Source organism: Corvus brachyrhynchos, unplaced genomic scaffold (assembly GCF_000691975.1).
Source record: "Corvus brachyrhynchos isolate BGI_N302 unplaced genomic scaffold, ASM69197v1 scaffold150, whole genome shotgun sequence".
Lineage (NCBI taxonomy): Eukaryota > Metazoa > Chordata > Aves > Passeriformes > Corvidae > Corvus > Corvus brachyrhynchos.
The window spans coordinates 2,961,715-2,974,847 of record NW_008236162.1 but is presented as its reverse complement, the minus strand read 5'-3'; the positions used below and the strand labels follow the sequence as shown (position 1 = coordinate 2,974,847).

The 13,133-nt window shown below is 52.7% G+C and overlaps 1 protein-coding gene across 1 annotated transcript; it reads left to right on the top strand.

The window, feature by feature from the left end:
- Position 1: 1 nt before the first annotated feature.
- RAB11FIP1 (RAB11 family interacting protein 1) lies at positions 2–12,789 on the top strand (the record flags this gene model as incomplete). Its single annotated transcript, XM_008633297.2, has 5 exons — positions 2–144; positions 3,063–3,505; positions 3,694–4,486; positions 8,790–8,895; positions 9,784–12,789. Coding segments are annotated over 5 exons (1,704 nt in total), but the record flags the coding sequence as incomplete, so codon positions are not given.
- Positions 12,790–13,133: the final 344 nt, after the last annotated feature.

The following is a 13,133-nucleotide window of genomic DNA, read 5'->3' as shown; positions in this document are numbered from 1 at the left end:
GGCCACGTTCGAGCTGCCGGCGCGCCCCGCCGCGCTGCGCCTCACGGTGCTGCACCGCGCCCTGGCCGGCGCCGACAAGTTCCTGGGCCGCGCCGAGGTGGATCTGGCGGCGCTGCGGGACGACGGCGACCGGCGGCACACGAGGTGCGACCGGGGGGGACCCTCAGTGTGCGGTGGGGACTGGGGAGAGGTTTGGGGGGAAACCTGAGCGCCCCACCGGCACCAGGGAGAGGGATGCGAGGGCTTCTGTGTCCCACGGGAGCTGGGGAGAAGGATGGAGTGGGTCCTACGGAGGCTGGAGAGGAGGTTTTGGGGGGGGATCTCTCAGCCCCACGAGGGCCAGGAAGAGGTTTGGAGGGGACCTGTGCACCCCTCGGAGGTCAGGGAGAGTGATGAGGGGGCTTCTGTGCCCCACGGGGGCTGGGGAGGAAGCTGAGAGGGGGCTCTGTGCTCTTCAAGGGTGTGAAGTTGTGTGAGGAGCCCCAGTTCCCCATGGGCTGTTCCTATTCCTCATGGAAACCTCTGTGTGCCACAGGCATGTGTGGATCTGGTGGGAGACCCCTGTGCCCCCATGGGAATCTGTGTGTCCCTCAGACTGGGGGTCACCCTGTGCCCCAGAGGAGTGGGGGGGTCGTGGTGGGGACTCTTGTTCCCCACAGGGCCCCCTGAAGCCCCGTAAGTGCCCACGGGGTGACCCCTCGGGGCAGGGTCCCTCCTGGTGTGGGTGAGCCCCCATAGCTGGGGGCCCGCAGAAAGCTTTTCCAGCCAGTCCTGCCTGGTCCTTGGGTTTGACTTTTAAATGTTTCCGTGTGAGTGCTGACACCGTACAGAGGAAACAGCCAGCCTGACCCCCGAAACCTGCTGTCCTCGGAATGCCGCCTCCTTCCAGCAGGGAATGAGCCTGGGCTCTGCCAGCCGTTTATTTATTTTCCTTAATAAATGCTTAGCACGTGTCAGGGGGATAATTCCGTGTTCCATGGACTGACCCCGCTGCTGTCAGCAGGACTCGGAGCCGGGACGTTCCTGCCCAGCACCAGCTCTGTGTCACACTCGCTGCTTTGAACATAAACACTGGGGCGGTGAAACCCGGGGGTGGTTCCCGGGGGTTTTACTGGGAGTCAGCAGCCTTGTAATGTGCTGGTGACTCACCTTCCTCCTCTGGCTCACCTGAGCACCGGGATGGAGCCGCTTGTCAAGGCTTAATTAGGCCGTGGGTTCATTAAGGCTGTGTCAGACACTGCTGTGTTTACACTGCGGAGCCCCTTGGTCAGCAGAGCTCAGGGCCGGTGCCTCAGGCTCCCAAGCGCGTTCCTTTGTGTCTGGGCAAAGGAAAATTGAGGGGGAGAAAAAATGAAAACACAGCTTTGGTACTCCTGGGGAAATTTCTCATATTTTCAGTTGTTTCCAGCCCTTGATTTCCGGTTTGCAGCCTGTTTTGTTCTTGCTGCCATGGTGATGTGTAGCCATAAAGGATTAGTTTTATTTGGCAGATAGATGCACGTTGATTGACAGGTGCTCGCTAACACAATAAATGCCATTAATGAGATTTTTTGTGGACTGGGGGGTTGTCAGTCCATGATTGCCTTCCAGCCGCCCCCAGGGGTGCCGTGTTCAGCCGGAACTGAGCTGCCTTTGCTGAACACGTTGTTTGCCCGTGGCTCCCAGGGCACACGGGATCAATTGTGGCACCGAAGCCCTGCGAGCACAGGATGCTCCTGGAAATCACGGGTTGGGAACAAAAGTGCCCAGTGCTGGCTCATGTTAAAGGCAAAGGGGTTGTGATTGCCAGGCTGCTGCAGCTTCAGGGACCGGGCAAAGCCTCAGTCTCCTGATAAAACCCCTTCCCTGGGTGTCTTCTAACTCCAGGTCAGAGTGTCTGACTGTAGCTCAAGCGTTCATTGAGAATCCCAGAATGGACCTTTAAGCTCATCTTGTTCCACCCCCTGCCCCAGGCAGGGACAACTTCCACCAGACCCATTGCTCCAAACTTGCCCTTGAACATTTTGAGGGACAGGACAGGCACAGCTTCTCCAGGATCAGCACCCTCACAGGGAAGAATTTCTTCCACATTTCCATCTGAAGTGTCTGTAGCAGATTCCTGAATCCATCTCCTTCAGTTATCCCCATTAGTTTTGAATTTCCTCTGGAGCAAATTGCCTTTTCCTGTTCTCATTTGTTGCTCTCAGTACATCCTTGGAGGTTGAAGCACAAATTTGATGGCAAGGGCGCATTTGCATGCTCTGTTTGCTTCCTTTATTTTCCCGTTGCAGCTGGTGAGGAGTCTCCAGCAGTCTCCAGGCAGCCTTTCCTATGGGTTCTGTGGAGTCGGGAATTCTGCAGTTCCATCAACAAACAAAACCATACTGGTGTGCAGTGCTGATAATTCTCTTTGCTGGCTCAAATGTGGTTTGAATGTCACTGAGTGGTGGTTGAGGGCATGTGGGTGGTGGGATTGTGGTTTGGGATGCCCTGGGCACGCCTCACACAGAGCTTGACATTCTGGAGCCGTGTTTGGGGAGGGAGAGGGCTCTGTCTGAGCAATGCCCTTCCTGGTGCGTGCCAGTCACGAGCCTGGAGGGGTGAGTGGAAATCCCCCGCAGTCTGTAAGGCTTGGGTTGGCTCTCTGGTGCTGATTAGGGGTTCCTTGGCTTAAGAGGCATTAAGGAGCTGGAATGAAAGGTATGAGGGCGTGGGACCGTGTGCAGCTCCGAGGCTGCTGCTCTCGCTCCCACTTCAAAGCCGTGGCCTCTGCGAGTGTCAGGAGGAGAGATGAAAGGGCAGAGGAGAGTGGCTGAGCTGAAATACAGGAATTCCATGTCGTGTTTCTGTTTTTTCTCCTTTTTTTTAACCCTTCCTGATCTGGGTTTTAAATCAAATCTTACAAATAACTTTCTGTTTACGATAAGGAATGTTTTCCTTGGCACCTGGGGCTGTGACCATGACGTCGTCATAAGATTAAAGGTGTTCTTTTCCTACACTGTGGGCTGATTTGATTTTTCAGCCATAAGCACCCTCTGTGCTCTCAATTACTGGTGGTAAAAGAAACCTCCTTGTTGCTGCAGGTGGTACAAGCTTCGCTCCAAACCGGGGAAGAAGGAAAAAGAGAGAGGGGAGATCGAGGTGGATATCCAGTTTATGAGGAGCAACATGACAGCCAGCATGTTTGATCTGTCCATGAAGGACAAGCCCCGCTCTCCCTTTGGGAAGCTCAAAGACAAGCTCAAGGGCAAGAGGAGCAGCGGCCTCTCGGACACGGCATCGGCGATCGTCCCCAGCACAACCCACTCCCCCGCTGACAGCGAGGATGAGGCCGTCGAGAAGGAGAAGAAGAAATCCAAGTTCAAAGCGCTGTTCTCCAAGCCCGGCCTGCAGAAGACGTCCCTGTCGCAGTCGCTGTCGGTGCTGCCCACGCAGCAGCCCGTCACCCCGAGGGTTCGGCTGCGGCCCAGCGACTTCCAGCCGCAGTGGGACGAGGAGGAGTCCGAGACCTCTCCGACCTCAGAACGTGAGTATTGGCACTCGCTGGGCACAGAGCCTTCCTCCAAAGGGTCGTTCACACTTTCCACAGCACTCGTTAAATTCTTCTTTCTGAACAAATTTGTAGGAAGTCCCTCCTGGTACTGAGGCTGTCAGTAGTGTCAGGGAAAAGGTTGTTCTTGCATCTTGAATTTCTCCCTGGTTTTTTTTTTCCAGGATCCTTTGAAAATGCCCTGGAAGAGAAGCCAGCTCCTTCTCCTCTGTTCAAATCTCGTAAACCAGCGTTTTTGGACAGTAGGCAGCTCACCCAAGGAACCACTAACCACACCAAAAAGGATGGGCTCTCTTTGTTCAGTGGCCTTAAATCCAAAAGTGATCCCGTCTCCAAGTCCAGTCTGTGCATCAATGGCAGTCACGTTTATATGGAAGAGACCACGACAAAGGACAAGACTCCAACCTCCTCCCCCTCTCCTCACAACCTCAGGAGGAAGCAGCTCTTTGCCTCAGAGGAGAACCTGTCCTCCAGGTCCACTAAATCACCTGAAGAGATGGGAAGAACCTCTCCTGGTCAGGCTTTCTCTGGGTCCACATCCTTGGAGACTTTCAAATCCATGACTTTGCCATCATACAAACTGCTCAGTAGCGAGGAGCACCTGGACACCAGCGTTCCACCGAGCGTCGAGGCTGTTAGAGAGACCAAAAAACCAGACCACAAAAAGTCTGCCTTGCTCTCCCTGGTCACTGGGAAGAAGGAAACGCTGAAGCCCAGCGATGCTGAGATTATTCCCGACAGGACCCTGCAGAGTGAGGAAAACACAATTACAGAGGAGAAGAGTGAAGAGGAGGCCAAATGCCCCGAACCCCCAGCAGATGGGGGAGGAGGGAGCCCGTCAGGAGACGCTCACCATGGGGAGGACACCGTCGCAACCAAGCAGCTGCTCAGCCCTCGTGAGGAGGAACGGAAACCCGAGAAAGCTGCGCCAGCCAAGACCAAAGCTGTGAAACCCAGGTGAGTCCCAGCTGCTGCCAGGGGGCAGGAGGGGCAGTGGTGGGGGCGGGTTGGGGGCTGTGTCCTGCCACACCTGAGCTCAGGTGCTGCTCTGTGCATACCTGCAGGTTTTACGCTGGCGTTGGGCGCTTTGATAGCAAATAACAACTCCCAGGTTCTTTCTCAATGTGAAAAAAAGATGGATATGGGGAGCTCCTTGTAAGTGATGCTGAAATAGTGGTTCTCTAGTGCAGGCACCTGTGCAGGTACTGTAGGGTGATTTTTCTTGCTGGATCTCTTGCACAAACTAACTCTGTCTGAGCTGTGTGACTGCAGCCTCCCCAGGGTCTGAAATGCCCGTTCTAACATCTCTGCTTTCCTCTTCTCTACTTGGCTGTGGTCTTCCAGAGGGTAGCCTTGGAGCCCTTGGAGCCCTTCTGCTTTTGGCATCGTTCACAGCAGCACAAAGGGATTTTGTGTGGTTTTGTACACAAGGCTTTTTCGGAAATTCTGCTCCTTTTTCCTTCATACACACATATATATAAATTGTGTTTGGAGTTTTATATATATATATATATAGGTGTGCCCTACTAATAAGGCTGTGTTTTGTGTATGTCCCTAGCTCCTCATTTTCAGTGCTTCTCAAGTTTAAATTTCTTGCCTGTGCAGTGTTTTCTGTACTAACAAACCTGCTTGGGGTGCAAAGAGACGGTGCTTAAAGCAGCAAAACCAAGCTCTGCAGCAGAAGAGTTCTGACGTAAGTCCAGTGCTTGGTAAAGATGCAGTTCAGGATATAAAGTCTCGCAGACAGGGAGACCTCTCTCTGAGGTCTCTTTAAAGTATGGTTCATCTCCAGTGGCAGAGCTGATGGAGGCTGGTGCTGAAGCTTGTCTGTTCCTGCCTCGTGTTGCATCTGCAAGTGACATCCGAGTTTTTTGTCCCTTTTTGCAGACTGGGCCTGTCTCCAGAGGAGGAACCCAAAGCCACACTTCCTACTCTTGCACCTGACCCTCTCCCTGCTTTTCTCTCTGTGCACCGTATCAGCAGTGCAAATAATCCTTTTATTTCTAAAGTGGGGCAGACAGTCCAAGTGCCAGACTCTAAAAACATCACCAGTTCTCCTGCCTCTCTCGCTGCTCCTGCTTTTGCTGCAGAGCTTTGGAATGACAAGAACCCCTTTACTCCTGAGTGGGACAGGGCATCCAGAGCCCTGGATCCCAACAGCATCACCCGTTTCCCTTCATCCCATCATCCTGCAGCGTCTGTTCCCAAAGCTCCTCGTCCTGGGCCAGTCTCTGCTAGGGGCAATAATCCTTTTGCTGCTGACTGGGGGCAAGGTCCCGAGGGCTCTGACACAGAGGCTTCCCGGGGTCTCTCTGGCCCACCCACACCTTCTGTCCCCTCTGGCTGTCATTTCAATGACAATAATCCCTTCGTGTCCAAGCGTGGGGGACAGCCAGTGCCAGGTTCCCAGGCTGTCGCTGGTTCTTCCCCTTCCTGCCTTCCTGGTGGTGAGGACTGTTCCTCTGCAGGACGCCCTGGTCCTGGTGCTTCAGGAGGCTCTTCGGATGTGGCTTTAACCAGGGATGTCACAGCTGTGCCAGACCCTCTTGGCACCTTGTCTGACCCCCCTGCTGGCCCCCCTGGGCTGGCTCCAGAGCTGCACTGTGATTCTCCCCAGCTTCAGCCTGAGGATTCTTTGGAAAGCAGTGAGCCAGGCAATGCGAAATCTAAGTCCTTTGTCCTTGGTGGATGGCAGGGTGTTACATCAGGTGATGCAGGTTTGGGTGGGCAGGAGGGGGGAGAGCAGCACTCGGGTTCCAGTGGAAGGTTACGGACGGGTTCAGGGGCAGCAGGAGAGGGAGCAGGGTTTGGGGGTGAGCTGGGAGCAGGGGGTTACCCATCGACAGAGCTCTCTGGTGACAGCACACATCCCACCTGGAGCAGGGATGGAACAGCTGTGGAGGTCACTGGTGTAAACACGGAGCCCTGCACGAGGGGTGACAAAGGTTTTGTGTCTCTCTCCAAGTCCAGTGACAGCCTCGTGCCAGAGGCTGACCGGGCACCGTCCCCCGAGAGCGAGCTCAGGGAGAAGCAGGAGAGCTGTGGTGGAGAGCGATGGGTGGAATGTGTGCCCATGGTAGAGCCCCAGGCAACTCCACTTGCTGGAAATGAGTCACTTTCTCCAGTCAAACCAACCCAGAGAGCCTGCCCGGTGTCCCCTCGGGACTCGGGTACAGGAGGGGCTGGCAGCGAGATCCTTGTCCCACCAAGGCCAGCCCCACGGCTCGCTGCACTGCTGAGGAAATGCCCACCCATTTCCCAGGCTGAGCTAAGGGGTGATGTCCCTGCTTCAGGTGATGGTGTGAAATCCACACCAGGGCTTCTGTTACTGGGTGATGAAGCCTCAGCTGCTCGTGGGTGCCTCCCTCAAAGTGGCTCCTTGGAGACTGTCACCCCTCCAGTGACACCCAGAGGTAACAGCAGTGACAGGCCTTTAAAACAGGAAGGTGATGACAATTTATCTGTCAGTCTCACAAATCTCAAGTCTGCCATTCCTGTTCCCGGAGGCCGGGGCTCGAGACTGGCCAATCTTCCAGCGATCCCAGAGGGAGGCTCTGATGACGAGCTGCTGGGGGACTGTCAGGAGGGCTGTGGGGTCACTGCAGGTGGTAAAGGTGCTTTACAGACTGGAGAGCAGCCCCGAGGTCTGACGCCTTTGCACGGAGAACAAAGAGAGCTCTCTGATAGCTCTGCTGCAGCCCTGGTGATCCCGGCTGCTCTGGGAGGAGGAGGAGCTGTTCCTGGTGCCTGTAAGCCAGGGAGTTCAGCCGTGCTGCCTGCTGGAGTGGGTGCTCCCAGGGTCTGTGTCCAGGGAGCTGACTCAGGCTTAGGTGTGACGTCTCATTCCAGGGAGTGCAGTGGTCATTTTGAGAAACAAGAGCTGGAAAGGAGTGCAGGTGTTGAGGAGCGTGCAGAGTGTGACTTCTCTGAGCCTTCTGCTTCCTCTTCCTCCCTGTCAAGTCCTTGCCAGCCCTACTCTTCCTCTCATTCCCTTCTCTCTGACACCCCAAATCGTAGAGCAGAGTCTCCGAAAAAGCCAGCAGCCGAGGGCTTCGCAGATAAAGCGGGAAATTCGGGCAAGAAGAAACTTCTCCAGGCACGGGTTTCACCCTCTGAAACGTTCCCTAACCAAACCCCATGGGGTGGTGAAACCGTGTCTCCCAAGCACAGGTGAGACCATGTGGGGATCCCAGCAGGTACCTCTGTGCAGGGGTGAGCTTTGCTTTGCTTTGTGGGTGCAGATCTGTCTCTGCAGCTGCTGGATCTGACCGGGATCAGACAGCCCTGACTTCCTTCGGGGCCTGGATTTGTCAGGGCCTGGGTCCTGTCCCCCAGTGCGGGGTTGCTGCTGGCTCCAGGAGGATCTGTGCAGCTCCTCAGGCTGCTGAGCGGAGTGGGTGCTCATCAGAGCTCTTAGGGGAGCCATTAGGGAAAGGGCAGGTGGAATAGAGTCATGAATACCAGTTGGGAAAATGGACTGGGATTGAGCTGTTTGTCAGACACGGGAGAATGGTCACCCTGATAAATGGGGCTGCTTCATTTCCTGGCTGAGTTGGGCTCCTCAGCGTGATCACCACAAGTGATACAGCTCAGGCTGCTCCTGAAGATGCAGCTCCTGCTGTGTGGGAGTGCTGCCACTGACCTTTCAGCCCTTGAGACTTCACCTGCACAACTCTGCCTGGGATCTAGGACACCTCTGGGCCAGTGTTTGCTGAAACAGAAGTAAAATTTTCTTCCTGTGTTAAAATTGGTGTTGTAAGTCCTGCTCAGGCAAGTAACGACAGCACTTCTTCGCAGCTCGTGGTGTCAGTTCAGACTGGAAAAGGCCTAATGCTTGTCTTGGGATAGCAGAAGTATTTGATCTGTTGTAAGACCACAAATATGTTCTGATTAGGAAAGTCGGGCTGAAATACCAGTGCCTGAGGGATCAGAGTAGCTGCCCTGTGCTCTGTCTGCTCGTGTAGCCCGACGCGGCTTTTCTTCCATGACACACACAGGATGTATTTCCCTTCCTGCTGCTGCTTTATCTCCAATGCCTTAAGTCAATAAAGATAGTAGAGAACTGGAAAATACTTACAAAACCCCTGTGGCTTAGAAATACCTTGTCTTCCTGAAGCTGAATCTCTTTTCTCTCAGGAGATAGAGCAGGGAGGGAATCTCCCCCAATTTCTTGCTGTATTTGTTTTAGTGTAAAGATCTGTGTCATGCTGGTGTTACGTGTCCTGCATAAACAACAGAAACATTTCTTTTCCTGTTGCAGACTCCATCCCGTGAAGCCAATGAATGCCATGGCAAACAAGCCTCAGAGTAAGAACCTGAATGTCATCAGCACCATGAATGAAAAGCTGCTGGAAATGAGTGTGAAGGTATGGAGGGAAGTGGCACTTCCACTGCCTAAGCTTTGATTTAATTGAAGAGTTTGTGTATTCCGGATAGCTGGGACATGAACTTTCTTTTGGTCAGCTCCCAAGCATGGGGACAGTCTTAAATGCTCATTTTCTTGCAGACTGGTCTCTAATAGAGTTGGTGCTGGTGTTTTGTGGAGGAGGTTCTCAGGCACAGCCACTTCCTCGGAGTGTAGTCGTGCAGTTGGGACCAGCACTGGGACTGAGAGGAGCTTTCAGCATAATCCTGGCCTCAGAGGAGACCTCCAGGCTTGAGGCATAGCTTACCTGCCACGTTGATCTGAATGGCTGGGAGCATCCCCTGGTCAGCAGGGAAAATCCCGGGTCCCCTTATTGTCCCTCGGGGTTTTTTTGGGGAAATAGAGAAGTTAGAACTGAAATAATGGCAGTGCCTCCTTCTGGTGTGAGGGGAGAGGATGTGAGTTAAGGGATTCAAAGTGACACGCTGCTGTTTCAGGGGAGTTGAAAACTTGCAGTGGGTGTCGTGGTGCTCTGGTTCCACCTAAACTGTGTGATGCACCACAGGAGCCTCTTGTGCTCACACTCCCTGCCTGGGCAGTGTTCTGGGAGCTGCAGGAATCAGCGGAAGTTGCCCAGTACCTCTCAAGTTCCTTAAGGGTTAAAAACAGACTTTTCAAAGAAATAGGAGGAAACACCAAAGGCCTGGGTGGCTGTTTCTTGCTGTTTAACTTTAATTTGGCTTTACCAGTCTGTATTTAAGCAGCTGGTTTAAGCTTTAGGAGGTTTGTTGAAGCAGCAGCTATCACAGTGCTGCTCTGTGTGTTCTGTTGCTGCTTTGGAATGCCCTGTGTCTGCACTGACCCTGCTTTCCCTCCCTCCCTCCCCAAGAAATACGATCCCTCAGACCCTGCCTATGCGTATGCTCAGCTGACACACGATGAGCTGATCCAGCTGGTGCTGAAACAGAAGGATACCATTACCAGGAAGGACCTCCAAGTGCGGGAGCTCGAGGACTACATCGACAACCTGCTTGTCAGAGTCATGGAAGAAACCCCAAACATCCTCCGTGTTTCCATGTCTGGGAACAAAAAGGCTGGGAAGATGTGAAGGGTCTCGGGATGTTGGTGAACAAGGACTGAATTCCCACCAGAGGAGTGTGAGGAGCTGGTGTGGAGCAGGTGGTACCGGTTGTGCTGCCCACAGAAAATGACCTTTTTCCTGTTTCTGCCTTGAGCAACTCTCAGATTGATTAATAGTTCCATCAGGTGTTGTAATGAAGTTGCCTTATCATATTTATTTTTTGTTTTCTTCCCATTATTTGGGAAGATCAGGCATTAATCCAAAGGCTGGTTGTGATGTGAAGGAGGAGGGTTTTTGATGTGTTTTGCTTCCCAGCAAGGCGCTGATGATCCTTTAGGAAGATGTTTTTAACTGGTTTTGTTTTGTAGCAGCTTTGATAGATCAGTTACTTTTCTTTCCACATCTGAAGTTGTAGTGCAATATAAATCCTTGTACAGTAGAGCTTGAGGATTTGATTGCTTCTAAAGTAATAATTAACTACACTGGAGAAGTCCAAAGATGTCCCAGCTTCAGACCCGGGCTGTAATTTAAAAGGAATTAATGCCCTGAATGTTGACCATAAGTTGACCAAATCTCAGTTCATCTCATCAAGTGGACATTCCCAAGAGTTCTCCAAGGGCAAGTTTACAGGTTTTTTGGAGTAGGAGACGTTGAGGTTCACGGTACGTTTCTACCATAGAAATGGCATCAATGAATTTGGGCCAAAGGTACATTTTAAATCAGAAGTTGTTCTCTTGGTGTCTTAAAATTTCTGCTTTGGAGGTCGTTCAGAGGAGGCAAAGGCCCCCTGGCTCTGCTCGGTGCTCTGCAGCAGGCCTGGGTCTCACATCTTGTGCCGTGTGGGAGTTCTGTGACCGTTTCCCTTTTACATTGAATTCATTAAATATAAACCCCTTGGATTTTGGAGCTGGGGCTCACCTTGAATGCCCTCCAAAGGTGATCAGTCTTGCAGTGCTTTTTTCTGTCATTCCTTGCACAGCCCAGAGAGGGGAGGGAGCGCTGGGGCTCCCATCTGCTCTGGCTCTTTGGGGCTGGCTGCTCACAGTGGGAGGAAAACCTCGTGTAGCTGAGGGGTGCTGGTGTTGCTGGAGAATCGATACCTTTGGTAGGGTCTCAGTGGATTCAGGGATTTCTCCTCCCCATCCCGTCAGACAGCGGGAACAGCTCTTTGCTGGTGAGCAGCCACCACGGCTTCCCCCACTGAAAACTACATGGGGCTTTGTTTTGGTGAGCTCTTGGCAAAGATCTAAAAAAAAATCAGATGCCTTTTTGCACCTCTGGGATTTACCAGGGTAGGGAGAGTCCATAAAAGGCTTAGAAGGAAGTTGGAATACCAACAGAGTGGAAGCAAAGGACCAAAGCTTCATGAGGACCAAAGCTTAAAGCTTTCCAGCCTGAGTTCTGTGGAAATAAACACTCCTACCTTTGGAAGTTTTATTGGGTCACTTCTGGCTCAGGGGTGAGTTCCAACTCAGTTTTCCTACAGCAAAGCACTTTATGGAGGGACTGGAGCAGCTGGATGGACTCTCACCCTGTGAGCAGTCTGCTTACAATTGTCATAAACCACTGGAAGCGACTGGAGACCTCAATACTGTATTTTTGTAGCAAAGAGCAGTTTAATATATTTTCACGGAGATGTAAACATTTATTAGAAAAATCAAAAAAATGCTGTTAATGACATTTTTATTCCTGTAAACTGACCTGCTACCAAAGTCCAGAGCTTTTCTGGTAGAGCTGTCCCTCAGGGGCAGGCTGACCTCAAACAAGCCTTAGGAGTTGAGAGTCTTCCAAGACTTCAGGTACTTTTATCTCATTTTAGTGTTATTTGAGCAGTGGAGGCATTCTGTCTTTTCTCCTGTCCCCTCTGCTCTGAACGAAGGGTCCGAAATGCAGGCGGCCCTGGTGGTGGTGGTGAAATCCTGAGTGGTGCTGCTTGGCCTTGCTGAAACTGCTGCTGCTGCTTCTTGTGCCTTCCCGAGTGAGGAAGATGAAGGATTGATTTGTTTCCTCCTTGTGCCTCGGGGGATCTCTGGACAGAGGGTCCTGTACCTCACTGATAAATTTGTATTTTAGACTTTATTCCGCAGCTTTCCGATGTTCTGGGTCAGAGAGGAAACCCTGTTGTGCCCTGGAACAGCGACTCAGCGGGTGAGAAACCCACACTGGTGTTACTGGTCACTGTAACTGGGCACAGGGGAGCAGGACTGGGCTCGCTCTAGGACAGTCCGGGTCCGACGGCTGCTGGTGGCACCTCGGGGTGTGCGACGCTTTTGGAGCCTGGGTCTCACGGAACTGGCCTCGTGTGCATCACCACTGCACAGAACCAAAGCAATAACGTGTGCTTGTAGCAGAGATGAAGCCTTAAAACCTCTAACACCCTCCCCTGGCAGCCTTTTTCTGCCAGCTCCAGCCGTGTCTGTTGGGATGGACCCCGAGCTGTGCAAGGCTCTTGTCCTGGGGTTGTTCTCTCCAGTGGCTGCAGCTGTGGAGCCTCTTCCCGAGCAGACCCAGCACTGGGGGGGACACAGGGGGGCCACAGGGGGGTCACAGTCCTTGACTTCCCCAGCTCCAAAAGCATTGCACAACCCTCATACCTCGTTTTTATTGGCAATACTTGTTAAAGCCTTCCTTCAGTGTGGGGGGACTGCCATTTTACATCCTCAAGGGCCTTAAGAATCAAATATATTGTTTTATTATTGAAGGATCTGAGTGCATGTTCCCTGTTTGTACTCTCTGCTTTTAGCCCAGGTACTGTTTGTTTTTAAACACCTTTTGGTTTTACGGAACACTACAATAAAAATACTTTAAATCCAGTGTTCTGATCACTGTGTCTTTGTTCTGAAAGAGTTTCAAAAGGGCCTCGTCCCCTCCTTGTGACCAGCTCCGCTCATCCTCCAGCTATTTTGGGGCTGGTTTCATCCCTGCAGCGACCCATGCAGGAACTTCCTGGTGAACACCTCGCAGGGTGGGGAAACCTGACGGACGGGCTCGTCCGCATCTGCAGAATCAAGAGTTTCTGTAAAGCACAAACAGTGACCGTGTGAAACATTCTCGGCCCGCAGCGAAGTGACCCCGGCGCTGGTCCCTGATGGCAACACTGGCCTCAGATTGCGGGGATGATGGAAGGAGGAGGAGGAGGCGGAGGAGGCAATCAGCCT